Genomic DNA, 16,207 nt, shown 5'->3' on the forward strand with positions numbered 1-16,207 from the left:
GTCTAGAAAATGTGGGAGCCTCGACGTCTCACAACCCTATGTGCCTCCAAGGCCTGTTACTGGGATATGTTTTTTACATCACATCAATAGTTTCTGGATTCAGATGTCAACCTACACTTTTCTCAAAGCCCGCTGCAGTTTTTTCTAAACTTGACACTTTACTGTACGCCTTATCAAACGAGGAAGCGAGGTCATGGCGTGTAATTTTCCCCGACACCGGATTTCACTGCAGCCCTGTTTGTGAAGCCTGCAACTGGCAACCCATTCGCAGCGTGAGGACTCTACAAATGTCTGAATGCACTGCTCGTGTAGATTGTTAGTTGAACTCGGTCACATCCGACTTAGTGCATGTGCTCGTTAGATTTTAAAATAAAGAACACGCATACGCAGGTTAAATTTTAAAACTTAAAAATGAAGCACTGTAAGGAGAATATCGGTAGCATAGCGGGCTGAGACACTATGCTTACAAACCTGAAGGTCGCGGGTTCGTTTCCCAATGAAATCATTGGATGTTTCAGTTTACCTAATCCTGCCGTCCGCACAATAGCCCTGGGGTCGACTCAGCCTCTAACATAAATGTGTACCACAAATCTTCGGGGGGGGTTAAAGGCGGCCGGCGCCATCTGTGAGCCAGTTGTCTTAGAAAATGTGGAATCCTCGACGTCTTACAACCCTCTGGACCTCCACGGCATGTTACGGGGATAGGTTTTGCCTTTATAGGGTCGAGTAGATAATGTGGTTATGTTTAAGGTGGGGGGGGGGAGTTGTGTTTAAGTACAGTGTTGTATTATTATTATTACTATCATTATGTGTTTTCCCCTGTGATATGTGTAGAAGATGTTTTCTCCCTGGTTGTGCTACATATTGTGCTGAGGAAACTTCGTGTAGCGGTTACAATGCCCTCGGAAGTTTAAACAGATCTTTCCGTTTGTTGAATTTTTTGCAGGTGTCTGGTCGCCTTTTTTTTCTTTCTCTTTTTTTTTCTTTCTCTCTCTCCTTTTTTTTTTTTTTTTTTTTTTTTTTTTTTTTTTTTTTTTTTTTTTTTTCGGCCTGCTACTATTTGAGATGGGGCCGGGGCGTTGGAGGAGCATACGTGTGGATCTGGGGTCACTTCGCAGACTGTCAGCACTTATTCTTACACATTCGGGCCACATCTCAAACAGCAGCAGACTGCAAGAAAGGGGTCCATTGCCACGCAGTATACCTCTCACAGTTGTCGCCAGGTAGCAGCACAACATAGGAGCATTTAGCTCCAGCAGTTCTGTAGATAAGGCAGTGAGCGCCATAACCCTACAAATTAGGCAGAGGAAACACGCAGCATGTCCATTGCAAGGACGAATGGATTAACGATGTGCAGAGAACTAATCGCTGTTTGTTGTGAGAGTTGTAAAAAGAACTGGGCGATTAACATAGATACCATAAAGGGAAACAGAAGCTTAAACTGACGCTAGTAAACACAGCATATTCTTACTTCTAGACCAGAATACAGGGTAAAGACAGCTAACAGACGCTTTGAAAATGTGGCACAGTTCAGATATTTAGGAACAACAGTAACAGATCGAAACCTGATTCAGGAGGAAATTAAGAGGAGACTGAACTTGGGTAATGCTTGCTACCATTCAGTCCAGAACCTTTTGTCTTCTCGTCTGCTGTCCAAAAACATAAAAATTAGATCCTATACAGAACTATAATTTTGCCTGTGGTTCTGTATGGGTGTGAAACTTGGTCTTTGGCATTAAGGGAGGAACATAGACTGAGGGTGTTTGAGAACAGGGTGTTGAGGAGAATATTTGGACCGAAGAGAGATCAAGTGACAGGAGGTTGGAGAAAACTGCATAATGAGGGGGCTTCATAACTTGTACTCTTCTCCAAGTATAATTAGAATGATCAAGTCAAGGAGAATGAGGTGGGCAGGGCATGTAGCACGAATGGGGCAGACGAGGAATGCGTATAGAATATTGGTTGGAAAGCCAGAAGGAAAGAGACCACTGGGAAGACCAAGGCGTAGGTGGGTGGACAAGATTAAAATGGATCGTAGCGAGATAAGATGGGATGTTATGGATTGGATTGATCTAGCTCAGGATAGGGACCAGTGGAGGGCTCTTGTGAACACGGTAGTGAACCTTCGGGTTCCGTAAAATGCTGGGAAATTCTTGAGTAGCTGCATAACTGGCGGCTCTTCCAGAAGGGCTCAGCTCCATGAGTAAGTAAGTAAGTAGTGCAAGTCATGTAGCGGTCCGCTTACTGAGATTATCACTAAACGTGCTGCCTACCTTCCCGTACAAAGCAGACGACTGTGAAGAAAACCAGTTTTAACGCGATGCTGCGAAGTGCGCATTGCTGGAAACGCTCCGGGACATGCAGGTTATCACGGAAGGTTATCACGAACCGCGTGTACCCGTTTCTGATCCTGACCTGTTCTGGATTAGACTTTCCCTTCTGTACACAAATTTATGTTTCGTATTTTTCGTACAGAAACGACGTTTCGTCACTAACAGCCGTGTTGACAACCGCGACGTCTAGCAGGCGAGTTCAGACTTCTTTTCGGGAACCCAAGGGCGAATGCGGGAGCCTTTCGACGGAACTGAACCTACTGTCACGTAGCGTATGTAACTGCAGACGGGGTTTCGATTGGTGAATTGATTTATTGACCACTTACAGGTCGCAACTACAAATAACTACGTGTAACACTATCGCTATTTACACATTTCAGTAGAAGTCGGTGTAGCGACTGGTTACGGGCTGGGCGACCGAGGGGTCGGAGTTCAAGTCCCGGTAGGGTCAATAATTTTCTCCACGTCGTCCAGACCGGATCTGGGGTCCATCTAACCCCCTATCCAATGGGTACCGGGGGCTCTTTCCCCGGATGTAAAGCGGCCGGGGCGTGAAGCTGACCACTCACCTCCAGCTAGTACCGAGGTTAAGAAAAATATGGATCTATACCTCCACTCCTCCAGACGCCTTCATGACGTAGTGCTTAATTAGTTAAGCACGTGGACAATTTTACCTTTTTACAGTTCACTAGAGCGCACAGTCTAGTGTTTCTCAGCCTGTTACTAGACGTTTCCTGGTAAAGGCCTATAAATGGTTGTTGCTCAGTCTCCGGGGTCTAGTCCTCTCTTCACAGACTCCCGTACAGAACTGAACTAAAGCTCAGTTCAAAGAGTCACTTTACGACTGGCATTTGCCGCCAATCAGTTCGTCTTGGTTCCAGGCCCCTACTTTCTTTTTCAATTGAACGCTTTCGGTAATAGTCCTTATGTAAAATCCTCTCTGAAGAGTAGGTGGGTCAGTCGTTTACAATTGCTGCTGGTCCTCGCCAGTGCAGTCATTCTTAGGGCCCCCATACACGCACAGTTTGGCCTCCAGTTCAGCCTGCACAGTTGAAGACTGAAAGGCAAAACTGACGTGTGTGGTGCGGCCGGCCAATCGTTTGGACTGTTGGCCTGTGGGAAACCCGTCAGTCCGTCAGTTCTGCCTGCAGGACCGTAGCACGTGACGTGTGTGACTCAACATTATAGGCTGGAAGACCGTAATTGTGGCATGAAGCCTGCCGCTTTATCTGCGCGTGTATGGGGAGGAAAGGGAGGGGGCAAACTGTCACAGTTTTGCCTGTAAGGTCGATCGGAAGGCCAAACTGTGTGTGTGTGGGGGGCCTTAGATTCGAGTCCAGCGGGAATCATGGTCACATTTTACTGTTCCAGCTTCGAGACTCCCCCAACCTGGAGGGCCAAGTCCCCCTATTTATGTCTCCCAGGAACAGGGTGGCGCGGTTATACCCCCAAGACACTGGGCTCCATTTTCATTCCCTCCTACGTCTAGCAGGGCAACGGTGGAGGTATTCGACCCTACCGTGTCCCTTCCTTACAACATATCGGCACGGATCACGTAGGAAACAGGTCTTTTATTGTTGCGTTCTTGTCTGTTGCTCTGGGAACTTGTTTACCGAGCCGTTGCCCAGAACGATGCTCGTATATCCGCCCATCTCGCGGTCGTTGCATAGCAACAGCTCTACACGCTAGATTATTAACAGATACATTCGTGATTTTCCCCAAGAGCAAAATACGGACTTCGTGGATGTCCTTGACAATGTCGCCTAACAGTCTTCAGTGCGGTGGTTATTTTCTAGTGGAAAGTTCTCAGCGGTTTCCTATCTTAGGATGAAGTGTTATTACTTGAGTGTGACGTCAGATACCAAGGTCAAGGAGGAAGTGAAGCATCCCGCATTACTGACGCATCTGTGCACACGTGTTTGTATTTTGGCCCCTGTTTGGTCCCTGTTTGGTCCCTGTTCATTTAGTCAGCAATTCTGCTACGTATTGTTCCAGATGGCCAGCATCCACCGGCTGTAGCTTCACGCTCGCAGGCCGTGGTCATATTGTCATATTGACCACTTATACACACACGTCTCGAAATACAAGTAATTAACAGCGCTATCGCCGATTTACATACTTCACGAATCATTACCACACGCGAAGTCTTCTCAGTCTTTACTAGTCGTATCCTGGCAACGGATTTTATAACAGCCTCACTGTAACTACAGCACGAATAAGAAGTCTTCTTTTCACAGCCGTACTTTCAGCTCTCAACTAGACTGGGCCGCCGTCTCTTCTCAGCCTCCCTTGCAGAGCTCAACGGAACTGGATTGCCCCAGTTGTCTTCTTTATAACTCCTCGGCGCGGACCACATCGAAAACACAGTCCTTTTATTGTTGCGAGCGCGTACATGTCCGCAGGAACTTGTTTATCGAGCCGTTGTTCAGAAGTGGTCATTTGTTCGCATATAGCATAGCAACTTATGTACTTGTTGCTTGTTTGCAGATCTGTGCGCCACAATATCCGTTTACACACATGCAGAGAACGTTTCCATGGTTACTGGCCGGTAGCACAGTGTAATGCAACGGGTGTAGAGGGAAGCGGAATTTGCCTGGAGGAACTGAGGAACCCCAAGAAAAAAATAATTTAAAATGTACTGTTTCGGGCCTAGATTCGAGACCGGAACCTCCCGATTACGAGTCGGTGGTCCTGACCACACGACCGGAGCGTTCGGTTTGAGTATGACAGCGTGAAGTGTTACTTTATTAGAGGCGCCTGGGATGTGACGTCATGTAGTTTGGTTGACTTGATGGACCTGCTGTCTACGTCTGTACGGTAGAAGAGGCCCCTAAAGCCAACAGCACGGCGTCACAGCCAGGAAAACCACCGTGAGAATGTAAAATATGAGAAATTTACATGACAAGCAAACACTCGTTTTTCTTCCTGTGACGTAGCAAATGTCGAGTCTGACAACACTGAGCAACGCGAAACACTGTTTTTGTTGCCAAAAATAAGTGTAAATATGAAAATAGTCCAAGGCAGTGCCCATCCGGCATTCAGTAGCACAGTCTTATAAACATCTTATTCTATCATAGTGCCCCCCCTCACCTTAAATCTGAGAGTATACTGTTAATAATCTGTACACTTACGTCTTTTACTTTTGTTACATATCTGTTTTATATAAATATAGGAATACTGTTTATGAAGTAACAGCACAAATCTTTTTTCTTCTAGCCTTACGAGCTCTGTAACTGACTTTGAGTGTTCTTTTTTTGTTATTCTCAGTCCATCAGTGCTGCCCTTAGGTCCTCGTACCGTTTACAGTCCCAGAAGATACGTTCCTCGGTTTTCAGCCAATCACCACACTCGCATTCGGCCGTGGCCACAAAGTTACATCTGTTTAGGCTCGCTTTCAGACTGGTGTGGCACGAAGGCAAGACTGTTCATTTTTATCCCGCGGAACCACTGAGACGAGCCTTTCCTCTAGTACCTTTCCAAGTAGCTTCCTCCTCTGCCCCGTTTGGTGTTTTGACAGAAACTGCGAACCTCTTCTTTGCTTTTCTTTTTCCACTGGATTTTAAGATCTGCCACTGCTAACAGTAATTGTGACTGTCTGCCTTCTTTGGTTGCTCGCTTTGCCTGTGATGTGAGCATTGTGCACAGGAACTGAATATGAATAGAGAGGCTTTTCGAGTTCTTTTGACAGAAAATTTAGGCATAAAGGAAATCTGTATGAAGATTATGACAGAGAACCTAACTAGGAACCAGGTGCAGCGGAGAAGGAGAGTTTGTTCTGAATCTAGGAGAATGACGATGGGCTGAACAGAGTCATCACTGAAGATGACAGGTGTGACCCTGAAGCCAAGCGGCGCAGTGTGCAGTGGAAATCTCCAGTGAATACAGTGTCATTATGTAGTGTACCAAGAGTCTGATCATGACCGATCCCGTGTTTTTGGAACGTCTGAGACAGCGGGCTTGTCGCATGAGGCCTGAAACATTTGCACCGTGGCAATTCCCCAGTCATATGCAGCGAAAGGACCGATTGTGTCATGGAACGCCCTGCTTAATCACGAGACCTTGTTCCGTGCGACTTCTGCATGCTTCCATTTTTAAACCGCGGAAGAGATTAGGAAAGTTTGCGAGAGGCTGGACACCGCTGTAGCCCACTGCTGCATGCAAATGCAATCACGCTATTTGTCAGACAGCGTACAGCAGTTTTATGGAAAATGTTTGCATGTTTATTTATTACTTGACAAAGCATGCTCTGACGTAATACTGCAGATAAGTACCTCTCTGTATGAACAGTGTGTGCCAAACAATGTAACAAGAGGTTTGTGCATGACGAGTGAACCCAAGTGCCTTTTTGTTATTAAAATTGGCCAAGGGTCACATTCAAGGGGAATTTTTCATGAGTTTCAGCTTCAAGAGCGAACTTTTTATATCGTGGACTTTTTTATTACAATACTCAGTTTTGGTCTTATAAGTGGGTACTGACGTGTCGGTACTGACGTGTCGGTACTAGTACCGGGAAGTAACCTATTGCCTTCCTGAAGATGGAGGCAAACGAACATCCATTATTTTTGAAATGACATTATCTCTTGTTCTTTATAATGAGGACGCCGTGTTTCCTCAGTCAGGACGGTAGACGAATGATGAATTGGAAAGGATCTGAATTGAAGCGTTCGTGGCCTGATCTAGGTGACATTCCAGCATTTTACCGGAGGGACTGAGGAAAATCACGAAAGACGTTTGATTATAGTCATTGTCTCAGCCGAGATCCGAACATAGCACCTCCCGAATTCTTTGCAGATTGGCACTGCCAGACCAGCCTCTTCTGTGAGATGGCACATGTTGTCTGTAAGGTAATAAGTAGAGAGGTTAAATTGTTTACACGAACTTTGTGCTGGTTAGGGTTAAGTGATCAGCGGATGGTTTGGGCCGAAAGTGGGAGGACTTATCTGGAAAGAACTTGGAAGGAGGTCACTGTATTTTTCCGTTTCCACGATAAGTTACCCTTGGGTGATGCGAAGATATTTATAAAACCTCCCAGTGACACATCATGCAGCATTTGGCTGACGCGTGTATTTGGGAACTTGCGGCAAATTACAAGTACCCAATGGCGTCATTCACATTACGAGTGGACTCAAAGTGCAAGACATGTAAAAATAAATGTTAATATGTCGTCTGAATCACAAGGCTTGGGGTTTACTTGTATCTTGATTTCAGCGAACTCTGTTGGTGTATTGTCTTATATACGCAGTTTTCATTGTCAGAAGTAACCCCTAGCCCCTGGATTACAGGGGCGCCGTAGCGTAGTTGATTGAGGCACTATGCTACAAGCCGGAACATCGTGGGTTCGATTCTCGGTGAGGTTGTTGGATTTTCCAGTTGACTTAATCCTTCTAACCGCACTATGGCCCTGGGGTCGACTCAGCCTGTAACAGAAATGAGTACCGGGAATCTTCCTGGGGCTAAAGGGCTGCCGGCCCATAAGGCTGACAACCTCACCGCCATCTGTGAGCCGATTGTCTAGAAAATGTGGGAGCCTCGACATCTCACAACCGTATGGGCCTTTACGGCCCCTGACAGCTTTACCTTTTTACCCTAGATTAGAAATCTAATAATTTTGACAGTTCAGCTGCCTGTATGCTGGTGGAGACTTCACGAACTTGAATTCGATAAGAAAGCTCGAAGGGAAGTCGCGTGGCGTAGAGCCGAGGAACTCGAAGGGTGGGGTAGAGATGGAAGCCCTAAGGGAGGCTGTTGGCTGTGGCGACTGCTGTGCTTTGTATGCGGCTCTAAAGGCTAGATGAGGAGTTGATGCGCTGAATAGACGTGACCAGAGCAGGGTCTGCTGGGCTGAAAATCTGTGCTAAGGAAGCAGACTTCATGACTCCTGTCTGGAAGGCCCTGTTGTCACCATAATCCCTGTCAGTTGCTTGCGACAAACTTCTGCTTCGTAAGCAGAAGGAACAGTTGGAGGATTTGAGGTTGTCAACAGCGATGAAGAGTTCTGTTCTCTGGTGTATATAATGTCGCGTAATCCGTCGAAAGTCAACCGACGTTTCGGAGAAACATGTCATAGTACGTTTATTGGCTAAAACTTCTTCAGTTTCACAAATTTGTTCATATCCTCGGTTTTTTTTTAAAGAATGTTGTGTTCTTTCTCTTTCACTGCTTCACCCACTCTTCCAGGAACCGAATTCAATTCAGAAACAGTGGTTCTGAATACACTTAACGATTGATACAAAGTAGTATTGCTATTGCTTGCCTCCAGTGAGGAAATGGTGGATGGAAGATGAGAGAAGTGAGCAGATATATATGGCAGATCAGTTTCTAGTTATACCTCTTTCGTACACTTTGGGCAATTTGAATTCAAGTTGAACTTTTGGGGTCAAAGGTATTCACGACATTCCTAAGTGTTTCTGAATGTTCGGTGTAACAGCTCACAGCCACGTGCCCAGTGCGTTAATAGTGGCTCCGACAGAAGTGGAACGTTCGGTGCTACTGCTTTAAATGCTTCTTTTCTATATGGTGCTTTAACAAATACCTCCTTCACAGAAGACAGTTTGCACGAATTGTTTCCGCAACACGGCACAACCCATTGGCAAGGCAGATCAAGTCAAATGTGTCACATTTGGAAATATAACTTTACGAACAGTTATCTCTAATGTTTTCAACTGTAAGATCGTAACACTGCTTCACGTATTTTTTGCGCACTGTGTATAGTTCTCTATGAAGTTTCTCAGAGTAGGTTTGGTTAGTTTCCCCAGCGGAAAATGCCGTGTGAATTTGGTAATCACGTGTTTGCCTGGTGATGGTTTTAATAGCCGAAACATGTAGCGAAGCTAGTTTTAGCCTTGAACATTGTATTGTTGTGTTGCGACGGACTCTAATAAAGAATTGTATATAGTAACAAAACAGGATGCACGAAATGAAAATTACTCTTTACAAAGACTAGCATTCTTAGTCACGGTCTTCACCACGTTGCTTGGTAACGTCTTCAAACAGTGGATGTTCCTCTCCTCCCTAGCGTTAAGCGACTGTTGCGAAATTTGAGGTTATTGTCGTCAAACTTAAGTAGTGAGTAGTGTCAGATTTGAGGTTATCACAGCGGTGATTGTGAAGTACACGGTCTTCTGGGATGTGGCGCCGTGTAGATCTTGTGTGAACCTGCTCACGCTGTTTCCTCGCTCGCGGATTTTTGTACCCTGAAGATGGAGACGATACGTTCCTCCGAAACTTCGGTTCACACAAGATCTACACAGCTCCACATCCCAGAAGACGGCATTCTTCAAGGAGTGAGATCTTCTCATACAACAGTAACAACAACAATATTCTTTCATTCTTAATCATGTATTTGCTCTTTTAACTATACACCAATCTGAGGCAAAATTGTTATGTTAATATTTAATACGACGCGTTGCACCGATAAGGATCCGTATCGCTATTTCAATAACTACGTATTCCTCCTGCCTGCTGATGGTCATGCATGACCGAAACATGTCGCAGTAAATAAAGCAGTGCCTACATATTATAACAACAATAATGTTATGTATTTGCATTATATTAACAGAGCAACACGGTATTTGAGGACAGTGAAGTCCGTGCAGGAGAACGGGAGGCTTTCTGTTGTATCCAGAACTGCACGTTTACTTCATCGTGACTTGGTACCTTTTTGCAGGAAAGAAGATCATTCTGAGAAGCGTGAGCGGCCTCTTCAGGTCTGGACAACTCACAGCCATTCTAGGCCCTTCCGGGGCTGGCAAGAGCACGCTGCTGAACGTTCTGGCCGGGTACAGGCAAGTGGCAATCGTTTTTACTGCACGTATGCCCAGTTCGTCTCGTGAATAGCCTAGGTCTGTGCTTGGTTTCATCTGCACTGGCGAGGGCCAGCAGCAGTTGTAACGACATACCCATCCTCTCATGAGAGGATGTTACATAAGGATTACGACCAAATACTGGTCGTGAGTCTAAAGGGGCTTGTCGCCAAGACTAAATGATTGGCTGTAAAGCGCCAGTCATAAAGTGACTCTGAGTCATGGCAGTCAGAGATTCTTCAGAGCACTCGTCAGGCAAGAACCGTTATTCATCCGTAAGGGAATTCAGAAGGCACTCAATGTGTGAGCTGTTGTAATCAGCTGTAATTGTAAGAAAGCGCCAGCAAAGTCAAGCAACAAATCCAGAACCCATTATTATTCGTCACGCTAACCCGGTACGTGACAGTGGTTATGTTAGAATGACTTGTAGATTTTACCACGCTCTTGGACTGCTCGTGTTGTTTCTTGGTTTGTGTGTGTACAGATTAATTCCAATCTCAATTCAAACTTTATATTTTAATTAATATCAACTTCGCGTTCACATGCCATATGTAATTTTAGCGTACAATGAAACATTGTTGCCAAGATAGGCAGCACCTGATGATAGCCATGTAGACCGAAACATGTGATGATAGAGGAGTGGGACAATGTAATAAGTTGAATTTGAGACGGAAATTTATAGTGGCATATTTGATCAAGGCAAGAACTGCGAAGACACCAGAGATATCCGTCACTGAGTAACGGCTTCGCAAGCAAGCGTGTTTCCACGGCAACAGTTGGATTCAACAATAATTTGAAGCGGTGTTTTGTACGCGGTCCGTTCCGAAATGTTACAAGCAGGACAAGTATAGAGGCGGTCAATTAATTAGTCGAGATTTGCTGTAGCTGCGGCCGGGAACCCAGAGGAGAGGGAACGTCCTACCCGTTGTAGCCGCTACCAAGCAACGGCTAGTGAAGACGTGACTGTGGACACTAGTGTGTCTGTGTTTTTAACAGTATACTGTAACTTGTAGTCGCGCGCTGTATCAAGGAGTCCAGTAAGTCCGAACATCAATGCAAACTCCGTCTGTAGCCACACTCCATACACATGACAGTATGTATGCAACTCGAAGTAAACAGACTGTCCTGCGCCGAGCAACCGATTTAGGGAAAGAAACGCTGTTCGTTGTTGGAATCGTGCAAAATGTAAAGCTCTTTTGTGTTGGCAGTGGTGGTACTTGCAGTTGCTAATGTGCTTTAGGGGGTTAATAAACACAACTCCATGTAAGCGTGTTGGAAGTTACACGTATTCGTACTCTCTGCACTAGATGACGCCCCGATCGCCTTTCGCCCGGGTAGGAGGCTCCGATGGCCCACAGGACAAGGGGCTGCATGGGACCAAGGGCCTATCTGGACTCATTGGTGAAGAAAAAAAAATCTCACCCCCTGCCGGGGGTCGAACGTCCGTCGTGGAGTAGCTGTGCACAACTCGAGTGCCTGTGAACGGATTTTCACGAGTTTCACTAAAGTTTGTCAGCCGATTTCCAATTTGCCTTGAGCTCGTGCAGCATACCGAACGCTAACATGAATGCCTTCATGCCATCTCGAACTAACTCGATGAATATTTGTCGGAGCGAAACATTTCGAATACAGATTATAAGGAAAAGTGAAACGCATTTTCCTTGTCCATACTCATTTCCCACAAATAATTAAACAAAAGGAAGTGAACTTTCTCACAAGATTTTCTGCTGTTTCCAGTCTGCTGATCCTCTAGTAGAAATTTTCACATGCAGATAGATGTGTATCTCTGTTACCGCGTTGTGTAGCACAAGTTCCGTTCGTTTGATATTTTCCTAGCTCCCTTATGACGTACAACTAGTAGCACGTGGTAGACATTTACACTGAGTTGTGTTTATTTTTATAGATCTTTATATTTTACCATATACTGAAAGGAAGGTTTATTTTTATTACCGAAGTTTCGTTGAAACTTTCCCGACTCTACCGCTATGGCCTTGTTTACAAAACGTTAAGGTCTTTGGTCTGGACTTCATAAACGATAAGCAGTAGGGGAAAGTGTGGCACATTGTAACAGAAAAAATATATATATTTGATGTATTTGCTGTAACTGCAATAGAAGATCGTGGTTTTCACAATTTAAAAGCTGAGTCATTCGAACATGAAATGTCTTGATCTGACTGTACTATTAGAAATCAGTTTCACGTTGCATTGCTTTAAGTATGGAATCGTCAAATTGTTCCTTGTGATCCCACACTTGGGGTACAGAGAATTACCAGCAGGGATAGAATGAACCAGTCAAGCCGGTTTGACAAAAATTATGTGTAAACAGGGACCACTCTCTCTTTACCCATGTCAATGTGTATGGTAGAACAAGTGTAAAACTGATGTTAGAGGTTGCAATAGAATTTTGGATACAATTAAAATCCTCATTTACGGCCTTATTTATTTTAAACACATGAATATACACATTGTGGTCTTCTGGGGTTGTGACACCAGGTAGTCCTTCGGATGGATACCAGTGGTTTGGAGGAACATGTTCAGGTTAAAATTTGTATCTGAAGAAGGAACATATACTTGTGTGGAAACCTCGAAACTTATGCATGAGTAGACACAACACTTTGTCGTATTTATTCTCTAAAATTTCAGCTATTAAACATTATGATAATGAAAGTATCCGTAATGCAGGTAAAAACTGGTTTATTATTCTGGTAATATTACATTGCAGTAATTTGAGATGCATAAATAGATTTAAACTGTCGTCAGCATTCAGTGTCATGTCAACTTTCCATTGCCTAGGTGCATGTAGGAAGGAACTAATGAACCGTTTGTATACCATTACAGATATGCAGGAGCTACAGGAAGCGTCTTGGTAAATGGGCAGCCACGGAACATGGTCCAGTTTCAGAAGATGTCTCGCTACATAATGCAGCAGGACCTGGTACAGCCACACCTCTCGGTGCACGAGGCCATGAGAATAGCTGCTGACCTCAAGCTTGGTAGCGAGCTTACAAAGAAACAAAAACTTACACTTGTAAGTCTAACAGTATTTTTATAATGCATAACTTGAAATTTCAGTGTCACTCCATCCATGTTAATATGTGAGATGAGAACTGTGGGCTGTGGTGTACCATATCAGTGTTCATTACCCAAGAGATTTCCTGATCAGACTTCGCTATGTATTCTTTGTTTCCTCAGTCTTACCAGCATCCCATGTTCTTCTAGACGTCATGACGCTTGACAGCATTAGGTGACAAGTACATGTATGAATAACAGCATTTCTTGTTATACTTGTACTCTAACATCCAAATTGCTCTCGGACATATGTTATTCATGTTCTTCTTTCAAAATACACGTAAGATACCATGTTTCATTCATTTACCCTACTTCTTAACCTTTTGGAAATTGGACAGAGCTACAGTTTGCTGACTGAGTAGTGACAAGCATTTCCAGAGTTTATTTTTCTCTTATTTCTGTTTGTTACTTATTTCCTACTATCATAAAGCTTGTTGAAAGTTAAAGTAGAAATTGTTTAAAACAAATTTTATTAAAATGCCTAACCGTGGTAACTCAGAAAGCTCTCAGTGGTGCTATGCAAAAGTTCCCGAAATATATTAATAAAAACTATTACAACTTACCTAGATCTTATTCTGCACCATCACCTCCAAAGTAGTCCTCTTGGGAGCGAATACACCAATCCAAGCATTTCTGCCACTTTTGAAATGCATCCTGGAAGTCTTTCTTTGTTAGGGTGTTTAGTACCGTCTGCGTTTCCACTTGAATTTCATAAACTGTATCAAATCTTCGCCCCTTCAACTTGATTTTCATGATGGGGAAGAGAAAGAAGTCGCATGGAGCTAAGTCTGGAGAGTACGGTGGGTGGAGAACAACTGCCATCTTGATTTTAGTCAAAAATTCCTGCACCATGTACGCCGTATGTGGTCGTGCGTTGTCATGGTGGAGTACCCAGTCGTTCGTGCGCCACTTCTCTGGACGGTTTCTCCACATGTCCTTCCTCAAACACCTTAGAACATCGCGAAGAACTCTTTATTGACTGTCTGACCAGGAGGGACAAACTCCATATGAACACTCGCGTCAATATAAAAAACAGATCAACATGACTCAATGTTTCTCTTGACATGTCGAGCTTTTTTTGGCCGAGGTGAAGAAGGGCTCTTCCATTGCGACGATTGCTGCTTGCTTTCAAGGTCATAGCCATAAACCCAACTTTCATCACCAGTGACAACCTTCGAAGAACATTTGGATCCTCTTGAAGCTGTTGCTGAAGTTCCCTGCAGACTTCCAAGCAATGCTGCTTCTGTTCATTTTGCAGCAGTCGTGGCACACACTTTGCTGGAATCCTCCTCATGTTCAGTTCCTCTGACAAAATTCGTTGACATGTACCATAACTTAATCCCAAGGTGTTACAGAGGTCTTGGATGGTCAGTCTATGATCTTGCAGAATCAGATCCCTAACTTTCGCGACATTTTCTGGTGTTTTGCCCGTTGATGGCCATCCCGAACAATCGTCATCATCAGTCGATGTTCGGCCATTTTTGAAACACTTATACCAGTCCTAAGTTTGTGTCTGGCCTAAACTGTTGTCATCAAAAGCTTGCTTCAACATTTGGTGCGTTTCTGCAGCAGTTTTCCCAAATTTAAAACAAAACTTTTTACTCGTACAGACACGCCACTCTCTCAAGCCAGCCATCGCAAAACCGCAAACTCACGGAAACACAACATTGGAAATACACTTCATCAACAGTAAACCCAACCACTCAATTCGACGCCGTTTTCCACATTTTCTTGACCTCATCACTATACCAACTATGCTGTCCCTTCATAAAACACAACCTAAATGTAAGATTGTGTTAATAATGAGAGTACTTACCATATTTATTTGATTCTAAGACTCCATTAATCTTAGGATGCACCCAGAGTCCATGCCATAGTTCAGGTGGTTGGTCACTGCCTTCCTACCATGGCAGCTAAGGTTCAAGCCCAGGTCAGGTCATGTGAGATTTGTGGTGGACAAAGTGGCACTGGGACAGATTTTCACAGGGTACCTCAGTTTCCCCAGCCAATCATCATTCCACCAGTTGCTCCACAGTCACCATCATCTGTCATCCAGAGCTGGTACAGGGGGCCAGTGGTGGCTGCAGTACCAAGTGGACTCAGTCTCACCCCACTAAGCAGATGCACCCTTGATTCAGTATTCAAACATAAAACTTCTTTGAATTAACAAATACAGATAAACACAAAACAGAAAATTTAAACTGAACAAATTTACCTCTTCTCTGTCTCTTCACTTTTACATCTGGTCTCACATTTTGAGCCTACAGATTCCTCTAAGTCCTTTTTTAAAATTGTGGTAGTCAAGATCAGAGTTGTCCCATGATATATCACCTTCTGGGTCATCAGGTGCATTTATAATGCAACATTTCTTGAACGAATGTTGCATTGTTTTTCCTACAATCTTCTGCCAAGCAGCCGAGGCACCTTCTGAAAATTTTGATTGTATCATATAGCATTACCAGAAGGATTTCAAATGGCAGCTAGGCCCCAGATTCATTTCATAAATAATCTTAACTGCTATATTAACAAAATGCTGAGTGATATAATTTGGCTTGTCATGCCACCAAGAACCGCCACCAGGTCACAATTCTTCCTGTAACGTTTAACCATAATTTCTTCAGATGTATGTCCATGAAAGGCATCAAGGACCAACATACCTGGAGACGTACATGGAGCTCCAGGGCATCTATCCCAGAGTTCTTCACCAAATGTAGTACACTTTGATTACAAATTTACAGATATGTTTGAATTGAATTGAATTGAATTTATTTACATTCTATAAATCCTAAGCAGGTTAGTACCTTTGGATACAGAACATGTCAAAAGGTTACATACATAAGTACAGGCAATTTTAGCTTAAAAATTAATATAACTTAATTTTACATCATTCTCTATTTACATTGAAGTATTCATCTAAAGAGTAGAAGGAATGAGCATGTAGATAATTCTTTAACTCTGATTTAAACTTTTTAGTATCATTGCCCAAGTTTTTAATACTTTGTG

At 43.9% G+C, this 16,207-nt stretch overlaps 1 protein-coding gene across 4 annotated transcripts in view; it reads left to right on the plus strand.

The window, feature by feature from the left end:
* Window positions 1-16,207, plus strand: part of LOC111862679 (ATP-binding cassette sub-family G member 1) — a 122,147-nt gene that overhangs the window by 79,617 nt on the left and 26,323 nt on the right. For 3 of the 4 annotated variants that reach the window (XM_023848240.2, XM_023848239.2, XM_023848237.2), the window contains exons 2-3: window positions 10,000-10,117; window positions 12,974-13,163. In XM_023848240.2, the coding sequence (XP_023704008.1) occupies window positions 13,023-13,163 (141 nt within the window). In that variant the 5' untranslated portion in view covers window positions 10,000-10,117; window positions 12,974-13,022. The remainder of the gene's footprint in view (window positions 1-9,999; window positions 10,118-12,973; window positions 13,164-16,207) is intronic. The other variant, XM_023848238.1, reaches the window with a different exon arrangement.

Source organism: Cryptotermes secundus, unplaced genomic scaffold (genome assembly GCF_002891405.2).
Source record: "Cryptotermes secundus unplaced genomic scaffold, Csec_1.0 scaffold5, whole genome shotgun sequence".
NCBI classification, from domain to species: Eukaryota; Metazoa; Arthropoda; class Insecta; order Blattodea; family Kalotermitidae; genus Cryptotermes; species Cryptotermes secundus.